General features: G+C 46.2%; 1 protein-coding gene across 17 annotated transcripts in view; it reads left to right on the top strand.

Moving 5' to 3' along the window:
* The window catches only part of AAK1 (AP2 associated kinase 1), a 107,451-nt gene that overhangs the window by 49,829 nt on the left and 36,839 nt on the right, over positions 1-20,783 (top strand). For all 17 annotated transcript variants that reach the window (XR_012642995.1, XM_074982037.1, XM_074982048.1 and 14 more), the window contains 10 exons: positions 97-178; positions 4,361-4,493; positions 5,585-5,688; positions 7,662-7,741; positions 10,966-11,120; positions 11,912-12,165; positions 12,775-13,017; positions 17,016-17,245; positions 19,710-19,867; positions 20,589-20,708. Coding sequence is in view for 16 of the 17 variants with exons in the window: in XM_074982037.1 (XP_074838138.1) it covers positions 97-178; positions 4,361-4,493; positions 5,585-5,688; positions 7,662-7,741; positions 10,966-11,120; positions 11,912-12,165; positions 12,775-13,017; positions 17,016-17,245; positions 19,710-19,867; positions 20,589-20,708 (1,559 nt within the window). In the remaining variant the exon portion in view is untranslated. The remainder of the gene's footprint in view (positions 1-96; positions 179-4,360; positions 4,494-5,584; positions 5,689-7,661; positions 7,742-10,965; positions 11,121-11,911; positions 12,166-12,774; positions 13,018-17,015; positions 17,246-19,709; positions 19,868-20,588; positions 20,709-20,783) is intronic.

Raw genomic sequence — 20,783 nt, 5'->3', positions numbered from 1 at the left:
CAAGGATTAAGGAAGGGAATCCTGTGCCATTAAAATGAATTGATTTCCTTCCCCATCTCACTACCTCAGTTAACTAGCAGACCTTTTTTGTTGTAGGTACACCACACTATCCTATAGAGCACCAGAAATGGTCAACCTGTATAGCGGCAAACTTATTACCACAAAAGCAGATATATGGGTATGTATGGAAGCACACTCAAAAGTCACATAAGTGACCTGCATGCTTAACCTAAAATGGTTTGATTATTTGGTAATTATTGCATATACCTAAGCATGCATGTTTGTGTGTGTGTGTGTGTGTGTGTATTTTTAAAAAAAATCTTCAATTTTGACTAAACTGTGTGCAGGGAGAACCTCGATTTGATATTTGTGTCAAAGTACTTCAAATGATGCCAGCCAGTTCATGAAACATGATTGTGTCTCTGCTCTACCTGAGGGATGTGAAATGACTAACTTCTACGCATTAGAATTAGTGGTATGCTTACCGGTTATCTGGCCTTTGATGGTGAACTCTGGTGGCTGCCAGCTGTGCTGTGCCAAAACAGCCCCAGCAGGCCAGGAGGTAGAACCTCACAACCATGCCTGGGCTGAGCAATAGGATGGGTGGAAGGCACTGAGGTAAAAAGGTTAACCAGTTAAGTGCTAGTGTTTAACAGGCTAATCGTGTTGACATCCTGCCTTTACTACTACTTCTGATGTTTTAAAATAGAGGTAGATGAAATTGATTGTTTGCAGTTTACACGTGTAAGTGCAAATCCTGTTATGCTTCCCAAGCTGCACCTGGTTTGGGGTCTTAAATAAGAATTAAACTGTATTTTTCTTTTAACCAAAAAAAAAAAGCCTGACATGGATTCCTGTCTGGGACAATAACTCAGCCCTGGATTCCTAAACCTGGCCTGAATTTTCTAATGCTAGGAAAACCAGATTTTTTCTTCAACAAAGTTTTGCACTGCTTTTATTTTTAACGCTGACTTCTAAACCAGTTTGTGACTTGCCTTCCTACTGAAGGTGAAATGTGACTGTTGAGTAATGTGTACCTGCATAACCTAATAGAACACAGGAGGCTTATCTTCACATCGGAAGGAGTTAAAGAAAAGAAAATCCTGTCTCTGGTGTCATAGCATAAAGGTTTGTCAGAAATCAAGAATAGAAAAGAATGGAATGCCTTGGTTTTTACAGGTTACACTTGGGTGTAGCTAAATGCTCTATAATGTTCTGAGCTAGCTAATAGGCAGTAACTGGTGTGCGAATTCAATTATAGCCTCCATAACTGTACTGCGTACATAGCTCAGTGTATATGAAAGGAAGACAAACTCAGAACAGTACATTCTCTTGGGCAAGAGGTGGTTTTCCTTGCTCTGAGATCAGTGCTGCAAGAGCCTGCACACACAAGTAATTCTATTTTGAACTTTTCAGTAACTGGTGTTCAGTGGGAGCCAGTCTAGGACTGGGGCTTGTGTTGTGCGGAGCCCTTGGTTTAGGAGGCAGCGTGGCTGAGTGGATGGGACACTGGACTGGGGTTTGAGGGATTACACTGCTGTGGTGCCATAAAAAGTAGCCAATCCAAGGAGAATTTCTCCAGGGCCGGCTGTCTGCACAAGTAGTTTGTGGCAAGCTGCACGGATCTATCCCATTCTAGCCTTTTGGAGACTAAGGGTACATCTGCACTTACCGGATGTGTTGGCAGTCGATCTTCCAGGGTTTCAGTTATCACCTCTAGTGAGGCAACACTAAATATGCCATAAGGACTCCACCATCAATCCCAGTACTCCTCGCTGTTGCAGACTTTCTCCCATTGAGCTACCTCTGCGGGGACAGCACGACAAAGGATTTCCGATATGTTGGCTCCAGCTACGCAATTCGCATAGCTGGAGTTGGTGACAAGTATCAGAGAGGTAGCTGTGTTTAGTCTGTATCTTCGAGAACAACAAGAAGTCCTGTGGCACCTTATAGGCTAGCAGATATTTTGGAGCATAAGCTTTCATGGGCAAGAGGGCCTTAGGACCCATGAAAAGAGGACCCATGAAAGCTTATCCTCCAAAATATCTGTTAGTCTATAAGGTGCCACAGGACTTCTTGTTATAGGTGGAGTTGTGTATCTTAAATCAAATTTTTTTTTTTGGTCATGGTGTAGACCTGGCCTAACTGTCCATGTGGACCCAGTTGACATGCATTAGTAGTTTAATGCTCTTTGATGTAGTCTCTTTTCAAAGAAGTCAGCAAAGCATATCAATAAGCTATCAGCAGAGTCCACATGGACAGTTAAAGGTCAGGAGGCTGGGGTGGGGCAGAATCGTACCCCAGTTTGCTGCCAACTAAGTGTACATGTAGATAAGCCCAAGGAGGGTTTTGACAGCTTGTTTATCCCAGTTTGTTTTGAAGTTTAAGGGTAGATAACGCCTGCATCTTTTCAGGACCCTGGAGCATTTTAAAAGTAGCTTGCCATTGTGGCTAGACATTGACCTAATGAAGCTGACTGTGACAACAGAAATTTATATGGTTTAAGTTCCTACTATCTTTAATCAGCTCAACACATCTGAAGTATATTTAGATTAATTTAAAGTAGGGACCAATTTTTTTCTCTTCTTGGTGGTGAGTCGATAACGAGTAGGACATGTTCATGTCACACTCTCCTATTTGGGAGTCCGTTGATGGCTGATCAACCTGATTCTGAAACCCCAGGCCTTATCACAGAAAGGGCAAGTATTGGTAGCTGTTGGAGGGGCGCAGGGAAGTTTTTGATGCTCTTTTCTTCTCCCCCCCTCCTCATCCACACTGCAGCGGGACCTCTCAGATTGTGCCACCCCCCTCATGGGTTACCGTTCCCTACTGGGGATGGTCTTGGGCAAGGGTCTTCCAAGTGTCAACACTGATGCCGCACTTTTTCATGTGTACCTTCAGCATGTCCTTATCACTTGCGCTGGCCCTCAATGCTCCTCTGTCCTTCCTCCAGCTTGGACAACAATCTGTTTTGAGAGGCGCTGATCAGACATCTGAACCACGTGACCAGTCCAACAAAATTGTTGGTGAATAATAATGGCTTCAATGCTGGTCATGTTCGACTCTTCCAAGACACTAGTGTTCATGTGTCTATGCTCCAAAGAGGTATTTAGGATTCTCCTGGGGCAGCGTTGGTGATATTTTTCAAGTGCCTTCAACTACTTATCAGTCCCCTCCATATACATATTGATATGCAGACTAAACAGAAGAACATAAGAATGGCCATAGCGGGTCAGAGGAAAGGTCCATCTAGCCCAGCATTTAGTCTTCTGACAGTGGCCAATGCCTGGTGTTCCAGAGGGAGTGAACAGAAGAGGTGATCCACCACTCCCCCTGCCCCGACACCCATTTCCAGCTTCTGACAAACAGAGGCTATGACCACCATTCCTACCCATCCTATCACATAAATATTGATGGACCTATTCTCCATGAATTTATCGACACTGAAGGCGTGTTGCAATCTATGTATGTGGCCTATCTTAGGTATTTACTGCCTTCCATTCTCATAGTATGTGATCACCTCATTGCTTTAATATATGGCAGGTAGGAAAGTGATGATATCCATGTGTGACAGGTAACTACTCTGGGTTGGAGTACTCTAAGTGACTTGAACAAGGTTGTGCAGGAAACCTGTGGCCAGAGCCATAGACTAGACCTTGACCTAGTGAAGCTGATCACTACAGCAGAAATTGCTTTTGGTCAGAACATCATTGTAGACAAATAGGATGGTTTGGGACAGCCTGAAGGATTGCCAGGGTCAAGGGAAGAAGGGGGCTTGTGCTAACATCAGTGGCAGGGTCCACCCCTCACCAGCAGTGGCAGAAGCTGTCGGGAGCAGAGCATCGCAGCCCCAGCCTACTCTGCTCTGCTGTCTCCTGGCTGGGTTGCTCTACTTCACCACAATGTCAGGAATCTGTGTGACCCAACCCCAGCCCGCTCCATTCTCTCTAGTGACCTAGGTGGGAGCCAGGCCACTGGGGGTAGCAGAGCAAAGCTGTGGCCAGGTTGATTCACTTCCTGCTGCCATGGAGAGTGCAGGAGGGCCCTGATCCTTCCCCTTGCTTTAATCCCTGGGTCATGTTGGTGGGGAGAAAGGGGCTGAGTAAGGACAGAATGAGGCAGGGCTTGAGAAAAGGGGTGGAGTGCGGGCAGAGCAGGCTGAATCCTGGGTCAGAGTGGGACTGTGCCAGCCCCTGCCTGCACCGAGGGCTGCCCCACCCTGTAGCAGAAAAAGGAACTGAACCTGTTTTACCCAGGAGCTCAAGGTTAGTGGTCAAATCCTTGGACCTATCCTTCCTCTGTATGGTTGTAGTAGTCACTGTAGTCTGAAATATTTCCTGCTATTCTTTCCTCTCTTTAGGCCCTTGGTTGTTTACTGTACAAATTGTGTTATTTTACTTTACCGTTTGGGGAGAGTCAAGTGGCCATTTGTGATGGGAACTTCACCATTCCGGACAACTCGCGCTACTCCCAAGACATGCACTGTCTCATGCGTGAGTATGGCCATTTCAGTAGCACAGTTTGGTTCCCCATTAAGAATAAAACTCTCCCATTTTTTGTAATTACCAATTATGTGAGCTAAGGACCTGGAGTGTGTCCTTTCTTTCCAAACAGACCTATTTACATGCACAAATGAACCAAAGGAGTTTATTTTGGGCATTGGCTGTGACAGATGATTTTGACAGTTTCTATTGTGATAATCATTGTGGGAAACTATGGAGCCAGATGACCATTTGGTTTAAGGTGGAAATTTGCCCAATAAGTCTATTGATGCAGAAATGTTTCTCCATCAATAAGTCTGTTTGCATCAGGAGCTGGAAAGAGTCACAGTGACTGAGACTGGTGACAAGATTTCATCTTCTGTGAACTGAGAAGCAGCGCTAAATGATTATAAATAACCTACTGACTAAAGTGAATGTATAATTAAGGGTACAATGCATAACTCTTGGCAAAGCTGGAATATCTTGCCTGCTTTCTGTAGAGCACTTGCTTTTTGCCAGCTGTGAGTGAGAGTAACTCAGATTCAGAAATGTTTTCAAAGTAGCCTGGGAGTTCTCCGCTGTTCAATATGTCCTATCTTTTTTGAGCAGATAGTAAAATGTAATTGGTGCTGGACATCAGTTCATGGAGAACACAAGGCAGAGTGGCTGAAGGATATCAGCAGCCTCAGGCAGATGGGCAGAGTGATAGGAACTCGTAAACCTTTATCATTATTGTAGGGACTTGTAGTGTCACCTGAGATCAAGACTCCATTGTGCCAGGTGCTGTCCATACACATAGCAACAGCTGATCCTTGCCCAAACAGTTTTCTATGTAATGGTCAAAATAAAGGGTAGGAGAAAGTAGTACAAATCTGGCATAAGGCCTTGTCTACACTAACTCTCACTGTTGATGTAGTCTACATGACTTCAGTGTCCTATGTCGGAGTGCTCAGAGATCAATTTATCACATCTAAGCGGACACGATAAATCGATGGCTGACGAATTGATCACTGCAATGTCAATCCACTGTGTAGTGATACAAAATCTACGTCTTCTAATATTTGGCACCCAAATCTTCTGATCTTTTTTTATTTTTTTTAAAGGGTATATGCTTGAACCTGACCCAGACAAGAGACCTGATATTTACCAGGTCTCCTACTTTGCATTCAAGTTAACCAAGAGGGAGTGCCCTGTCGCAAATGTACAGGTGAGTAGCCCATGGACCACTGCAGAGGAGTTGGCTCTGGAATGCATCTGAAGGTCCTTTGCACTATTGTTCCTGATCTCCATGTAATTTAGGCAGCTGGAAACACCCATGGCATTGATTTAGTTTGTGGCCCTGGGGTATTATAAACAGCTGATTCCCTGAAACAACTAGAAGTCAGTGTTTGCACAAAAGACCGGTCCTGTCCAGTGAGTAATAGAGGCAGATGGTCAATTAAAAGCTTGTTGGGGAAGACAACCAGCAAAGTGCAGGGAAGGAAGTGATTTTGTTGTTTTCATGGTGGCATCCATCCATCACCATCTCTGAAAGCAGCAGCAGCAGCAGAAGGGGTGATGAGATCTGACAGCTTCTAAATGATGTGAAAAGGCTGAAGAGAAATCTTGGGAGGCTTGATTTTTCTTGCGCCTGACAGAGTGTTATCAAAGGAGGCAGTGAAAACATCTCCGAGAAGGAGAAAAGGCAGGGAGTGGGGGTGTTTTAAGTATCTTTTAAAGTGCATTTTGTTTGTGGTACAGGAGCAAAGGTAGGGCGCAGTGATGTGACCTGTAAAGAGGACAGCCTATGGGATTTCCAGAATTTTGCAATGAAGTTCATCAAGGTTGTGTAGGCAGCGTGGTTTCTGTGCATTGCACTGCTCAAGCAAAGACTTGTGGTATTGAGAGGTGTGGGGAAGGAGAAGGATTGAGATGCTGTCCTGTTTGGAGGCTTGTCCATTGCAGATGTGAAAAAAGTGAGGAAATTAACAATGTAGATATATTTTCAGAATAGACTGTCTCTTTTGCATTTCAGCTGAACCTTTTTAATCAGACCCACTGGAGGTGGCTTGGAAGTTGGGTACCCCTCAGCCCCCAAAATCAGTAGCTCCTCTTGAAAATATAGGCTTTGCTCCTCCTCAGTTGATGTTCACAAAGTCATTCGAGGTTGCATGCACATGGTATTGACCTGAGCGCAAGTAACAATAGAAATCTAGCTGTGGTGGTATGCAAATGATTCCTTCGTACTCCCATGATTAGTGTGAAAAATGGGATGGTGGGAGACCATGAATATTAGGAAAACCAGCCTATCACATCGTGGGTTCCCACACCTAAAATTAACCGAAGCATGTGCTGGTTTTTTCAGTTTGGTTTGGCTCCCTGCTCTCCATAATAAAAAATCAGCCTGGATACACAACTTGTTTACTGCCAGGCTGTTTGCCGGTTCAAGGCGGTCTAGGGAAATTTCTGCAGAGGTGTATAGGAACTTGGCAAACTAGATCAGTTTCATAGAACTGTTTTCCAGGCAAATTCATCATTGCATTTGTAATCTGTACTGCAGCTGAGTTTGTGGTTCTAGTCTGGCTAACAGAAATTAGCCAAATGTCACTTAGAAAGTCTAGTAAATCTAATACACTCATCTGGTATTTAAAATAAGTTGTTAGAATACAATTCAAACTTTTGATTTAGAAGAGCTTGAAGGATATTTCATTGGTACAAAACTTTCATCCAGTTGCTTGAAGAGAACAGTTTGGAGACTTACATGATTTTTCCATTCAGCTTCTGGTTCCTTTTCTCTTGTTTGGGGCATATTCACTGCTATATATTTTGTCAGAGTTAATGTACATGAATTTTTCCATACCAATCTTATTTATGATCTGTATTCGTGTTTTATAATGCCCATTTGTGTCATGTTATAATCAAATACCAAAAATAGTAACCAGACATGGTAAAATTGGTGTGATCTTGATTTTTAAGATTGTCGCTCAGTTTTTTCATTGAAAGAGTTTCCATTCTTTATTTCCCCATGCCATTAATGTTTGGGGAGTCATCCTTTTCCAAAAGATGAGCAGACTTGACTGATTTAGGATCCTAAATGCCATTGACTTAGCTGATTTTTTTTTTTTTTTTGTAAACTTGGCCTTTTGTCCTACACGGTTTCTACTTTGTGTGTAGTAAACCCAATGGCTTTTGGATTTGCAGAACTCTCCGATCCCTGCAAAGCTCCCAGACCCAGTAAAAGCTAGTGAAGCAGCTGCAAAAAAGAGCCAGCCAAAGGCCAGGTAAGAGCCTTTGTGTTTTAATACATTTCTCTTTTCAACTTTTTTTTTTCCTTCAGATTTTTGAACTGTTTCCTTTAAAAACCACCAGTATTATCTTTTGGCTCACACTGTAGACAATAGACGGAAGTTTTTATTGTGATCCTGGGACTTGTAATTTTAAAATAAAACTGCTCATGAAAGTGAAAGGCATCATGCTGAATCTGAGTCAGTTGCTAGATTTTGTAAACCAAGCAGCTACGTTCAAAGAGTGCTATTCAAGTCCATAAGCCAAAGCTTCATTAATCTGCTCTGTAGCATCCCTGCTAAGGGCCCTCTCCAGAGCATATAGAAATGAGCAGAAAGACTCCAGTTTACTTCCGTGGGCTTCAGGTCAGGCCCCCAGAGTAGCAACACACAGAGCAACCACATCGAGTTTCATAAATTTTACGGCCTGGAGTATGTAGTCTGACCTCTGCAAAACACAGACTCCCAGAGCTGCTGCTGGAACTAGAAACATGTCTGCTGGAATCACAATTGGCCATGATTTAGAGACATTGTGGGCAACCTGGAGCCCCTGGGCCACATGTGGTCCATCAGTGTTCTGTGTGTGGCTTGAAGGACATGTTGTTTACTGTTGTCCATGCTCAGGGTTGCCAGATTCTGCTGGTTCTGTCGGTGTAGTTTTATTCCTACTGGTGTTATATAAGTGACACGCACATGCAGTACCTGTTAGTGCACATAACCTAGATGGTGAGACCTGTGTGCTTCCTTAAGGTCTAGTCAAAGGGCTGCCGCAGTTCATTTGGCACATCCTGCAAATTCCAGGTTCACATGGGCAGTTAGCAAAACCTACCCTATTCCAGGAGACCATCTTGGTTACGACAGTCTTATGGCCCACTGAGGTGAAGGAGGGCCACTCATGCGTCCAACTCGCTAGCTGATGTTGCCCATCACTGATCAGGATTCTCCAAGTGATGGGAAATCCGCCATGTAGAGCGCTGTGATTCTTGTCTTTTGGCTCCCTGAGGTCCTAGTAGCCTAGTTGTTGTGTCACAGTGACTCAGATCGGAATGTAATCTCTTCAAAGATGTACTCTGTGCCCTGTTTCCCACCTAGTACAGTGTTTCCCAATTTTATTTGGCCACGAACCCTTTTAAACTCTCAAGAATTTTGTGGGACCCCTAATAAGTCTTATATAGGGAGCTGAAAAAGTAGGCCACAAATAAGGAAGGATAATGATAAACAAATGCTAGACAAGGTCATGAGACGAACATTTGGTTCACTTGCATGTATTTAAAAACAAAAACCACAATGTGTATAAACAATAAAGCTCAAAAACTAATATGCATTAAATTGGCAGTTTTCAATGAAAAGGTTTTTTTTTTTGTTTTGTTTTGTTTTTTTTTTCCCCTTCTTGGCAAATTCTATTTATATTTGGTTTAATACTGGCAAGTTGGATTTGCATATCTGGTGTGGCATTCTGTCGATTTCTGTATTTTGTTTTTGTTGCTGCTCAATTTGAGAATCCAGTACGTGCTGGTAAAGGGTAACAACTGGCGAATGGCACATCTTAATAAAGCTTAATATTCTCGTCATAAGCCACCCCAAAATGATCTGCCTTCCCTGAGAGTGAGCAAGGGATTTAAAGTGGTACATAACAGGTGGTCGCACCACGGACTGCATGTGTGCAGAGCAGTGACCTTGTCCCCATTCTCTGGCTAAGCTGCTATCACACAGGGAGATTTATCATGGCAAACACCAATGAAAATTGTGTTTTAATGAAATTCATAAATGCTTAAATATTTTTTAAATCATAAAATGTTGTTGTATCTCTTCCCTAAGGGAAGGCTGAGTGTAAGTACTGTTCCTAGACCTGTAGGAGCTCTTCTGGGCAGTGAGGACCTTAGCATACTCTGATCTCTCAGTATGTTCTTGTAATGGTAACCCTTACTTTCACTTTGCAGAACCCCGAGGTTCCTCATAATACCATTTCTGAAACACTGGCCTAGTGACTAGTGTATTCATAGGTTTTATGTGGACAGCCATCCTCTTCAAAATCTGAAAGAATGCTGTTTGTGATGCCATCTTCCTAGTGCCAGTTAGCCCCAGAAGTTGCCCTTAGTACTATTTTTATACCTGTGCTTCAGTAATACTAGAGTAGGTCACTGAGCAAAAATACTGAAGACGTTAAGAGGTCTTGAGCATCTCATGGCAGGTTTACATTATTAAGGGATGATAAATGTGAAGCAAAATTGGTTCGAAGGAAAAAGTACACACACCTGATGCTTTGGCTGAACAGCTTCTTAAAGAGTACTCTTTAAGATGCCAGTCTGTACAGTTCTACTGAAGGATGCCAACTCCCATAAAGCTAATTCATTATGCCCTTCATCTGTTCTTCCATAATAAATCTATAACAAGTCCAGATTTAAATAGGCTGTTGTGTCAAACATTTGAATGTATTAAGCAATTTTGACAAGTTCCAGCTGTCCGGCAAAATGAAAAGCCGTAATCATAAGACAAGGCAAAAGGAACACACTGGATTAATTTTGCAAATGCATTTGTTTGAGTTTCCAGATGACTTGCAGTAGTCTGCGTAGGAATGACTCATGTATATTTGCTCCAGTGTCTCTTTCATTTGGATTATTCACTAGCTACTCAAGTGCTGTAGGCAGGGGTCAGAGCAATGCCATGAGCTCCCCTCCCCGGTGTGCATTGTCATGGAGGAAGTCCCGCAAACCAGACGCAGCAGTAGGCTGGGAATCAGGAGGTATAAGTGCTGTTCCCTTTTCTGCCACTGCCTGGCTTGCTGACCCTGGGCAAGTCCTTTCCTCTGTCTGCATCAGTTACTTTCTCCTTCAGAATGCAATAACTTTGAACTTGGTAAAACACTCTGGTATCTACTGATAAAAGCACTATGTAAGTATTAGGTGATAGTATTTTTACAGAACTTTCTTGCTGGTGGCCACTGAGCCAGGATGTTGGTTTGTCTGAACTTTGTTGGTAAATTTTAGTTCTTTGTTCTTCAGCGTTACTTAATGGGAATCTAACAGGTTTTTGATCTAGATGGCTCTGATTATGGTTACCTTAGGTCTGTCAAAACTATGTGAATAAGCAGTTTCCTGCCTTGGGACTCACTGTCTCTTGTGTTCAATAGCCCAGTAAACTGTCTCATAAAGCAGCTAGCTTTGAACCAGCTTACCATTTTCTATCCCTGTTTTTGTGTCTTCCCCTACACACGCCCCAAGGCTGACTGATCCCATTCCTACAACGGAAACCTCCATAGCCCCACGCCAGAGACCTAAAGCAGGACAGACGCAACCAAATCCCGGAATTCTGCCTATTCAGCCAGCCCTTACCCCTAGGAAGAGGCCCACAGCCCAAGCAGCCATCCAACCGCAAGGTGAGGTGATTTCCATGGAGTCAGTGCCTCCTTAAAATACACAGAGCAGCACTTGAACTTGGTGAAAAGCTCCTTAATTTTGTCTAATAAATTCATTCCAGCATTCCAGTTCTATGGCCAAAGGCCTGTAGGACTCAGTACAGACAGAACCAAAGAGTCTTACAGAAATTGAAAAGGCTTCTAAGCAAGTTTAGTCAAAGTACAAGAAGTAGTTGATCCTCTTACCTCCCTGCCCCCATTTTTAAAGTGTTTTCATGAAGAATATGTACTGTGGTGTGTGTCTGTCTCTCTCATTTTCTTTGTTGCTATTGTTTTTTCTGTCACCAAAATATTTTGCGGAAATCTTTCATTGTGGTCAATGTTTTTTCTAGTCTGATTTTTTTTTTTTATTGGATTTTTTGTTTTTGTTTTTTTGCAAATAGGTTTTTTCAAAAACATTATTGTTTTTGTAAAATGGAATTTTTCATAGGAAAAGTCCAAATGTTCCCTACCCCCCAATTTCCTATAAAAAACATTGGTGCTTTTCAGCCTGCTCTGGTAACCTGGGCAGTGTAGCTGAAAACCTTACAGGTAATTTGGAACCATCTTGTAGAAATCTGTAGCCTGGGGTACATTTCCTATGAAATCCCCTGGCCTGCTCCCAAAGAATGGTAGGATTCTCCCATTCTTTAGGACTCTTCCCTAAGGGAGGGCTAAGTGTAAGTATTGTTCCTGGACCAGCTGGAGCTCTGCTGGTCAGTGAGGACCTTTGCATACTCTGACCTCTCAGTATGTCGTCTTTCCCCTTTTAGTTGCAGCACCTTCTGCACTGGGTGGCAGCCAGCCCTCACTCCCTGCAAGCGTTCAGCAGCCTAAAGCACCAACCCAGCAAGCTCAGCCCCAGCCTCCGCCCCAGCCCAAGCAGCCGCCCACTCCTCAGCAGACGCCAGCAGCCCAGGCGCCAGCTCCTTCTACTCAACCACAGGCCACCCCTCAGCATCAGCAGCAGCTCTTCCTGAAGCAGCAGCTACTGCAGCAGCAACAGCAGATGATGCAAGCTCAGCAGGTAGGCCTGTTCAGTTCTCTGCACGTCTAGCGCCAAGGATGTTTAGGCTGCGGGTGTCTAATGAGCAACAGGGCACCTGGGGGCTTGCAGGAGGGCTTGGATGGTTGGCTTGCTTCAGTGCTCTCGACTTATAGGCTTGGCCTGGGACCTGAGCTCAGGGACCTGCAGGGTGGAAGGGTCCCAGAGGTCAGGCTGGAACGTAAGTCTAGATATCTGCACAGCAATGAAACCACCTCACAGCCCGAACCCTGAGAGCCCAAGCCAGCTGGCACAGGCCAGCCACAGGCTTTTCTTTACTCTGTAGACGTAGCCAGGGTAACATCATTATAAGTCCAATGCCTAATGGACAGTTGTGAGAGGGAAGCCTTTGCACCCCTTGAACAGATGGGCATGTTGACCCAAGACCAGGCAAAGAAGGTACCCAGAAAAACCAGGGAAGAGGAAACTTGATCTTTCTAATGTTTTCTGAAGGTGGGAAGGGACAGAAAAGCGCTTCTACGCTTCAGGACCCGAGTCCGGTTTTCTAGCACCCCTTGCGCTGGTGGCCTTCCAGCTTGTTGTGTGTTTCACCCATTCCCATGGCTCTCCATTTCTGTCCCGGTGCCGCAGTTCCCAGCGATGCAGCAGGCCACGCAGCCGCCAGCCCTGTCCCAGTTCCAAGCGATCCAGCCGGGGGCACTGGCGCAGCAGCAGCTGATGCAGAACTATTACCAGCAGCAGCAATTGATGGCACAGCAAGCGGCCATGCAGCAGAAGACGGCGGTGGTGGCGGCTCAGCCGAAGCAACAGGCTCCGGGGCCGCCGCAGGCGCAGCAGGCTGCAGTCCAGCCAGCTGCTGTGCAGGAGCAAGGGGTAAGGACCAGTAGGGCCTTGACAGCTGCGGAGAAGTGGGGGAGTGGTGGGGAGGGGATGAAATGCGTGTGTAAAGTCGTGGCACTTATAGGAGGCGTTTGAAGCACTTCCCAGGCGCAAACCGAGCTCACAACTTGCCTGGCTGATTGCAGGCAGGACTTGATCCTGTTTTGGCTCCCCAGAGGGGCTAGGGAGTAAGGCAGCCTGTGGAGCCCTGCAGCTCCACTGCTTTGTACCAGGCTCCAGCTGTCATCCTGTTTCCCAAGAGGCGGATTTTGTTTGTTTTTCCCGACTGGTGGGTGCTGGAGGTCTCTGCGGAAATGCCCTCTGGCTATGCTGTCTGTGGAAGCTTGGTTTTCTCTAACAGAGCATCATAGGCTGAGGTGTGAGAGAGGAAAAGTTACTCTCCTCCCTTGTACTGAATGTAATTAAGGCAGGTTAAGTGACCCCGGATGCATATGACATTGGTGCTCAACTATGCATGAGGTGGGCCTCACATTCATGTCACAGGTTGCAGGGGTAGAACTTAGGTACGGAGATGAACACTGCAAGTCAGGAGAGGAACGATGGCCTAATGGTGAGAGCACTAGGCTGGAACTCGGGAAAACTTGAGTTCAGCTCCTTACTCTGCCACAGACACTTTGACTTGGGCAAGTCACTTAACCTCTGTCTCCCCTCTGTGCAATGGGGATTTGTGCTTGTCTTTTGATGAATTGAGGGCCATCACTTCAGTTTTGTTTGCACATGAAAAAGGGGGTGCACTCAGCTTCACTGTGATATCCTATACCCATGCAGAGTAAGTGGCATTGTATAACTTAACAAAATGAAAAAGCAGTCATGGAGCACTTTAAAGACTAACAAAATAATTCATTAGCTTTTGTGGGTCAGACCCACTTCTTGAGATCTGGAAATGGTGCTGAACTCAGTTCAACCATAGAATATTTGCTTCTGGATTAAGGGGCGGATCCTGCTTGGCTTGCTTATGAGTAACTTTCTTGGGCCCAGATATTCTCTGGTGTTGTCCAGTGTTCCCTCTGTTTCTTCCATCCTTGAGTGGAATAAATTTTCCTTTGTGCACCAAGGTATGTACAGATGTGCACCACCAACAGAAACACATGCTGCCTGCTGTGGGCACTCTGCAAATGAGCCAGTTGGCACCTGAATCTCTCCTGGTTTGCTGCCCAAGTGCTCAGCTTACAGAGAACACTGGTGGAGTCCTTTGAAGAGGAAGGAATGTCACCAAGGCTATTTGGCCAAGGAATTTGGCAGATGTACTTGTGTGACTAAAGGCTTGGGCAGCAGAGTTCGTTGTTTTCCACTCTTCTTATGACTGCTGTATGGATCTCCATTACCTGTGTGTTTTAATTTTCCTGGTTAGCTGGTCAGCGAATAGAGGACAGAGTCACAGATCTTGTTTCTGCATTTTCTTGGTGATCTTGGGCCGAGCATATTAGCTCTCAGCTCTAAAAGGATCTGATCCAAAGTCACCAGGAAATTTGACAATTGCATTCAAATAGGCTGTGGATCAGGCCTGTTGTTATCTAGAAGAGAAATGTGCAACACATTTGAATGGAAAGGACTAATAGCTCAGTGGTTAGAACACTGGTCTTTAAACCAGGGGTTGTGCATTCATTTCCTATTGGGGGCCACAAATGTATTTTATGGTAACAGCTTTCAGGTGCCTAAAAGCAGGTTAGATATCCATTTGTAAGGGATGAAATACATGATGCTAGGTCACGATGGATTCTCCATCACTATCAGTTATTGTATCAAAGTTGGGTTTTATTTTATTTTATTTTAGAGATCTGCTCTGGGAATTTTTTGTGGAAGTTCTGTGGCTTGTGTTATACAGGTGGTCAAACTAGATGGTCAGTGGTCCCCTCTGGCCTGGGAATTAATGAAGGAATCAATGAATGATCAGACCTGTTTACAGGAGAAAATTCCTGAGATTTATTCAGGAGCCTTTCTGAAGGTGCCCTGGAGAACCTTTGACCCAGTTCAATCCTTTGAAAATCTTTTTCACTTTAATAAAACAACCCAGTGTGAAAATGTGTTCTCCCATCCTCCCCACAGACTAATCAGAACTGTCACACACAGCACTGTTCTTATTCCTACAGCAACCAGGAGAAAGCATTGATCATCTCAGATTAAAACTGAGTAGTGAGATGACATCTCTCTGCAGCAGGCCCACAGCAGAGAATGCTAGGCTTACCCCCAACAAAATCTTTTCACGTTACATAACTTTTTTTGATGTTATGAGCTTTATACATGTTTGCAGAAATGTCAGTACAACTTCCCTCCCTGAACACACTGTTTTACTATCACCTGCATAGAGCGACACAAGGTGGGTGCATGGGAAACAGTCAAGACCAACTTACTCCTCACTGCAGTGTAATGCTAGGCTTAAAATGCAGCAGGTGGAAAAAAGAGCTCTTGAGTGCCTTCCCCCACCACTCTGAGCATGTGACCCTGCAGCAATTAAACACCACGCTGGAGGTGTGATTTCCCTTTTCAATTCTGGAAGAGCAAAGAGGGAAATATCTACTTCTCAGCTGAAGATGGACCAAGATTTTACTGTGTCCTGGAGCAGAGGCCGAACAAAAATGGCCAGAGTAGGGAAATAAAACAGACTTTCCATCTCTTTCACCACCCAAGTGTTTTCCTTTTAAAATTGGGATTGAGCGTTAGCCAGGTTGGGAAGTCACACTGAGCAGACTAACTTGTCACCACTTGGTTTCTAATCACACTATTCTTTAACAACACAGTCTATTTAGTGGGAGTATATGTGTGTCTCTCATGAGTGATACGGTCAGAAAGCAAAACGAGTCGTGGAACATTTTGAAGTTCGTACTTCAAGGGCTTCAAAATCGACCCATCATGTCTCCAGTTTTGCATAAAAAATGTTATGGACAGGCATGACTTGAGAACGCCCCTTTGCAATTTCTCTCCTCTCTTGCTGATCATTCAAGCCTTTTGAATACTTTGTTACACCACCTTGTTCCTTGGTCGCTCATGTTTAGTAGCGGCGTTTCCCACAGCTGATGGATGGTTTTGTGTTGTGCTGGCTGTGTCCATGTCCTCCTGCATTCAGAGTCACAGCAGATAGGAATTGGTCTCTGCTGCCAGATCATGGAGTGGTTCCCTCAACAGTAGGGTTACTATATTTGAACTTTCAAAAAAGAGACACCCCATGTGAGAGAGTGTATGTGTATTAGTGCCTACCAACTCATGCTGCATTAATGGGTTTATAGTATATCTAGTACATTAACACAACTTGACTTGGGAGATACTGATATGGATACATTCCTGCACAGGGGAGTCCTTTATTTTTTTTTTTTTTTTTTTTTTTTTTTTTTGAAAGTTCATATATGGTAATCCTACCTTCAGCTCCAGTGCTGGGCTGTGGGCTTTGGCGCTGGAGGTTCTGTACTCATTGAAACCCAAGCGGGGGGGCTGAAATAATTACACAACCAGCCCAAAGCAACTGAAGCACGTGGCTGGATTGTATTTTGGAAGATGTTTGTATCCTGAGTCGTGGAAAAGGAAAACATTCTGTAAAAGGTTTCTGTGGAAATCCCATTAAATCCAGCCCCTGCAAAACAGCTGGCACTTACAGATATTTTGCACCTTAACACTGTTCTGCTGCTACAACTTCAAACCATCCGCCCAGCAAGGGTGGCCTCTTGAATGGGGTTTTTCCCCCCCAGCCCTCTGGCCAGGTTGTGAACTACTATGCCCAGTTATGTAGCCATGACAGTTCTCTTTTAGCAACACATGCCGAATCCATCTTCCCTCCCAGAGCTGTAGCTCAGTGAAGGAGAGTGTTGCCACCTGTGATTAGGTCTTAGTGGCTGCCCAGTACTCTGGCTCAGTGAGGTTCTTTCCGTTTTCCCCTGCTCCGTTACGCTGTGTGAGGTCAAGGGCCGGCAGTATACTAGTTCTTCAAGCACAGCCGTTATTCGCATGCAAGTAGCTTATATGTTTGCTTCCCTTCCTAGAAGCAGGCCCCTGTAAGGCAACAGCAGAAGCCTCAAACTACGCCACCATCAGGTGTCCAGGGACAGAAGCTGGGCTCCCTCACCCCTCCGTCCTCCCCCAAGACACAGCGCGTGGGACACCGGAGGATTCTCAGTGATGTGACGCACAGTGCTGTTTTTGGGGTCCCAGCTAGCAAGTCTACCCAGCTCCTGCAAGCCGCTGCTGCAGAGGCCAGTCTCAACAAGTCCAAGTAGGTGGCTGGTGGCTGTATGATTGTTGTGGAGGGAGGGGAGAGGCAGTTTGCCGTACACTTGAGTGGAATATCTGCGAGGTTGAGTCAGTCCCAATTCAAAGGGGCCAGAAGAAGGGTGCATGGCAGCCTGGGCAGTGCTAAGGGTTGACTGCCCATGGCCCTGCCCCTTCTAGTGAAGGCCATGCCCCTTCTGGGGTGCAGAGCCAGGCTCCTCCCACTCCTTGCCCCAGGGCCCTTGGTGACTGCACCTGGTGCCTCGCATGCCACCAGGTCTGAGAGCCTCCTCAAAGCACCCTCCTTGCCCAGAGAGCTGGGGAAAATACTCCCAGCAGTTTCTTCTTTCCCTAAGTGCCAAGCAAATGCTTCTCCACCCTCCCCTCGTGGACTACACCATGGGCAAGAAGGTGCATGGTAGCCCTTGGATCTTGCTTAGCACAGGACCCCAGCAATCCTTTGACCTGTATTGTGTCCCTGGCATGCGCAGCTCCAAAGAATCTGCTCCATTTCATCCACCCTGGCAAACCCGTAAAATGGAGCGGCTGCCACATGGAACGTTGGGCGCTGTCCTTTATTGCATGTTGCAGTGCAGCATTTCGACAGGTTTCCCTAACTCCGCAGTTCGCAAACTTCTTCAGCTGAGCACCCTTCCCCCTTGAGCTGCGATTCGTGGTTCCATCCCCCTCACCCCAGACAAAAATAGGCACCCGCCGGATAGACGCATGCTTGATAGCTGCTCTTAAACCTAACCGAGACCTTAATGCGACTTGAATTAAAGTACTTACATGTGGAAGTTTCAGAGTCACAACTACTGCTCCCTGCATGTTCCTCCCTGTCCCCTCAGCTGGTACACCCCACAGCCCGAAAACCAGGGCTCTAACTGCCCAAAGGCCCTTTATATGTCTGTCTGTATCCCAGCACCAGCAATGCGCTAGGCACTCCATGCCCAGTCTCTGCATTGCTGAACTCTGAATAGAACAGTATAAATGTACCCCTGGAGTACGTGGGAGATCTCGTAAACAAACGGCTGGAGCCATTATTGTTTGCTCACCTTCCCCAGCCACTGCACTCCTCACCTCCAGTGCAGCTGTAGGATTGATGCCTGGCTGTTCCCTCCCATCCCATGTTTTGTAGTGGCACGGCTTTTTCCAAGACACTGGATGAACGTCAGTTCCTGCGACGGCTATCCGTGACTTAGCTTGGGGGCAGTGTTCCTCTAAGCTGAGTGGTTGGGCAGGGACCCAGGATTCAGGAGCAGTCCAGCTGATCAGCGCAGGACCCACTGCCACCCACAGCTGGCAGCATGTGTTTCTGTTAGTGGTGCATGTACCTTGGTGCACAAAACAAAATTTATTGTGCCCATGGATGTTAAAAAAGTAGAGGGAACATTGGTGTGGGGGGACACACTTAGTGTGGGTTAAAAAGAAAATCAACTTGGGCAAAAATTTCCTGACAGTTTCTCCTGGCCTGAACTGTTATGATCAGCTGTTCTGACCTCCTGCAGAGCACAGAGTCATAGAGTTGAAGGCCAGAAGAGAGCACTAGGTTATCTAGCTAACCTCGTGTGTCACATGCCACCAGTGCCGCCCAGCTCCCATTCACTAAACCCAGCAGCAGAAATGAGACTAGCAGGAGACTAGATTATGACATGCCACACACAGAGAACAGGTGCGCCAGTCTTTGAGGCCCTCAGTGGCAGGGAAATGATTAAATGAGAGGCACCCAGATAATCCTGGGCAAGTGAGCCTCCCTCAGACACAGCAGAAGAAATCAAGAGACCCAGCCCCTTAAGATCACTGCTAATTTGACCTAGAGGAGGGCATTTTGTTCCTGACACCATGCACATTAATCCTTTGGATCCTAAGTATGTGAAAAAGAACTAGCTAGCCAACACCTGAGGGAAAATGCTTGGTGCCACCACAGACCCCAAGTCTGGCCCACCCCATCCAATGTCCTATCTCTAGCCATGGCTATCTCTGGTCCTTCAGAGGAAGGAGATAAGTTTCCCAGAATACAATGGGGGCAGTGGGGCAAACAATCCCTTTCTGGCTCCTGCGGGTGGCCGGCTGAAGCATGTACTTCGATAACATCAGACCCACAAAGTGGAACCAGGCCCCAGAGCTGTTGGTCCCTGCCCTCTGACCTGCCAACAGGGGTGCAAAGGGGGCAGTTGCCCTGGGGCCCAGCACTTCAAAGGGACCTGAAGCTCCGGTGGTTGCTGCTGCTACTTGAGCGGACCCAGTGCTCTGGTCTGACGGGTGCTATGGGCTGACTGCTCTAGCCCTGCCCCCTTTCACTCTTGCCCCCACCCTTCTGGGGCAGGACCTGTGGTGGCTTTTGGGTCCACTGCCTGCCCCAACTATCTTGAGCAACCACCTCATTCAGTTGCAGTCAGACAATTTCCATTTAACTTCCCTGGTTACTCACATTCATGTTTTTGGTGGTTGGGGGGTGTTGCTTCTAGGTCTGCTTCCACGACACCATCCGGCTCCCCCAGGACCTCACAGCAGAACGTCTACAACCCACCGGATGTCTCTGCGTGGAACCCCTTCGATGACGACAACTTCTCCAAACTCACGGCGGAGGAGCTGCTGAACAAGGACTTCGCAAAGCTGAGCGATGGTGAGTTTACTGGGGATCGTCAGCCAGCTACTGGCGTCGCTCCCTTCTGGACCTGGGAAGGCAGGAAGGGCGTCACGGTGGTTGAGTGACAGTAGGTTAGAGGTTCTTGAAATGTTAGAAAGCTCATGTGAGCCCAAGAACCTTCAGAACTAACCAGTGAACATCTTGCTCATCTCCACTAGTGCCTGCCTTTGAGTGAGGCCAGGGCAATGACTCAGGGTGTAAGAGAGTGTCCCTATGAGTAAGGATGGCAGCAGGGTCAAGAGACACCACAGGCTACTGGGCGAGGTGGGAGGAGGGGCAGCTCTGCACCCTGGAAGGGGCAGGGCCAAAGGTAGAAGGGGTGGGCCCTAGGGCATTTGCCAGATCATGGCACGGGATTCCCTCCTGTCCCCCGACAGCCATGTGCAGCAGTACTGCTTTGGCAATTCAAAGGGGACTGGAGCTTCAGCCGCTGCCACTATTTATTTGAAATGCTGGGCCAGAGAGCAATTGCCCTCTTTCCCCCGATGTCGGTGGGCCCAGAAGTACCTACCGCGGTCTGTCAGTTGCATTGCTGCATGCTTTCGTGGCTTCATCCGGGAATGACGGCTTGCAAGTGTATGAGCAAAAGTCATGTTCTACAAGACCATTTTAAATCCATGTAGATATAAAAAAGCAGTTCAGTTTCAAACTAGGTGCAGTCTGCTATTGAGCATAACCCAATATTCTGAAATTTCAGGTAAACCTCCAGAAAAGCTTAGCAGCTCCACAGAGAACTTGATTGGTGGCTTCCAGACAGCTCCATCTACAACACAGGCAGCAGATGCTTTCGGTTCCTCTTCCTTTACAGCTGGATCGGGTAAGCATGGGGACATACGAGAAAGAGCCTCCCCTTGAGGTCGTAGAAGTGGTGGATGCTGGTGGCTTTTTCCAC

Source organism: Carettochelys insculpta, chromosome 31 (assembly GCF_033958435.1).
Source record: "Carettochelys insculpta isolate YL-2023 chromosome 31, ASM3395843v1, whole genome shotgun sequence".
Lineage (NCBI taxonomy): Eukaryota > Metazoa > Chordata > Testudines > Carettochelyidae > Carettochelys > Carettochelys insculpta.
The sequence above is the reverse complement of the archived record's forward strand: the minus strand, read 5'-3'. Positions and strand labels throughout refer to the sequence as shown.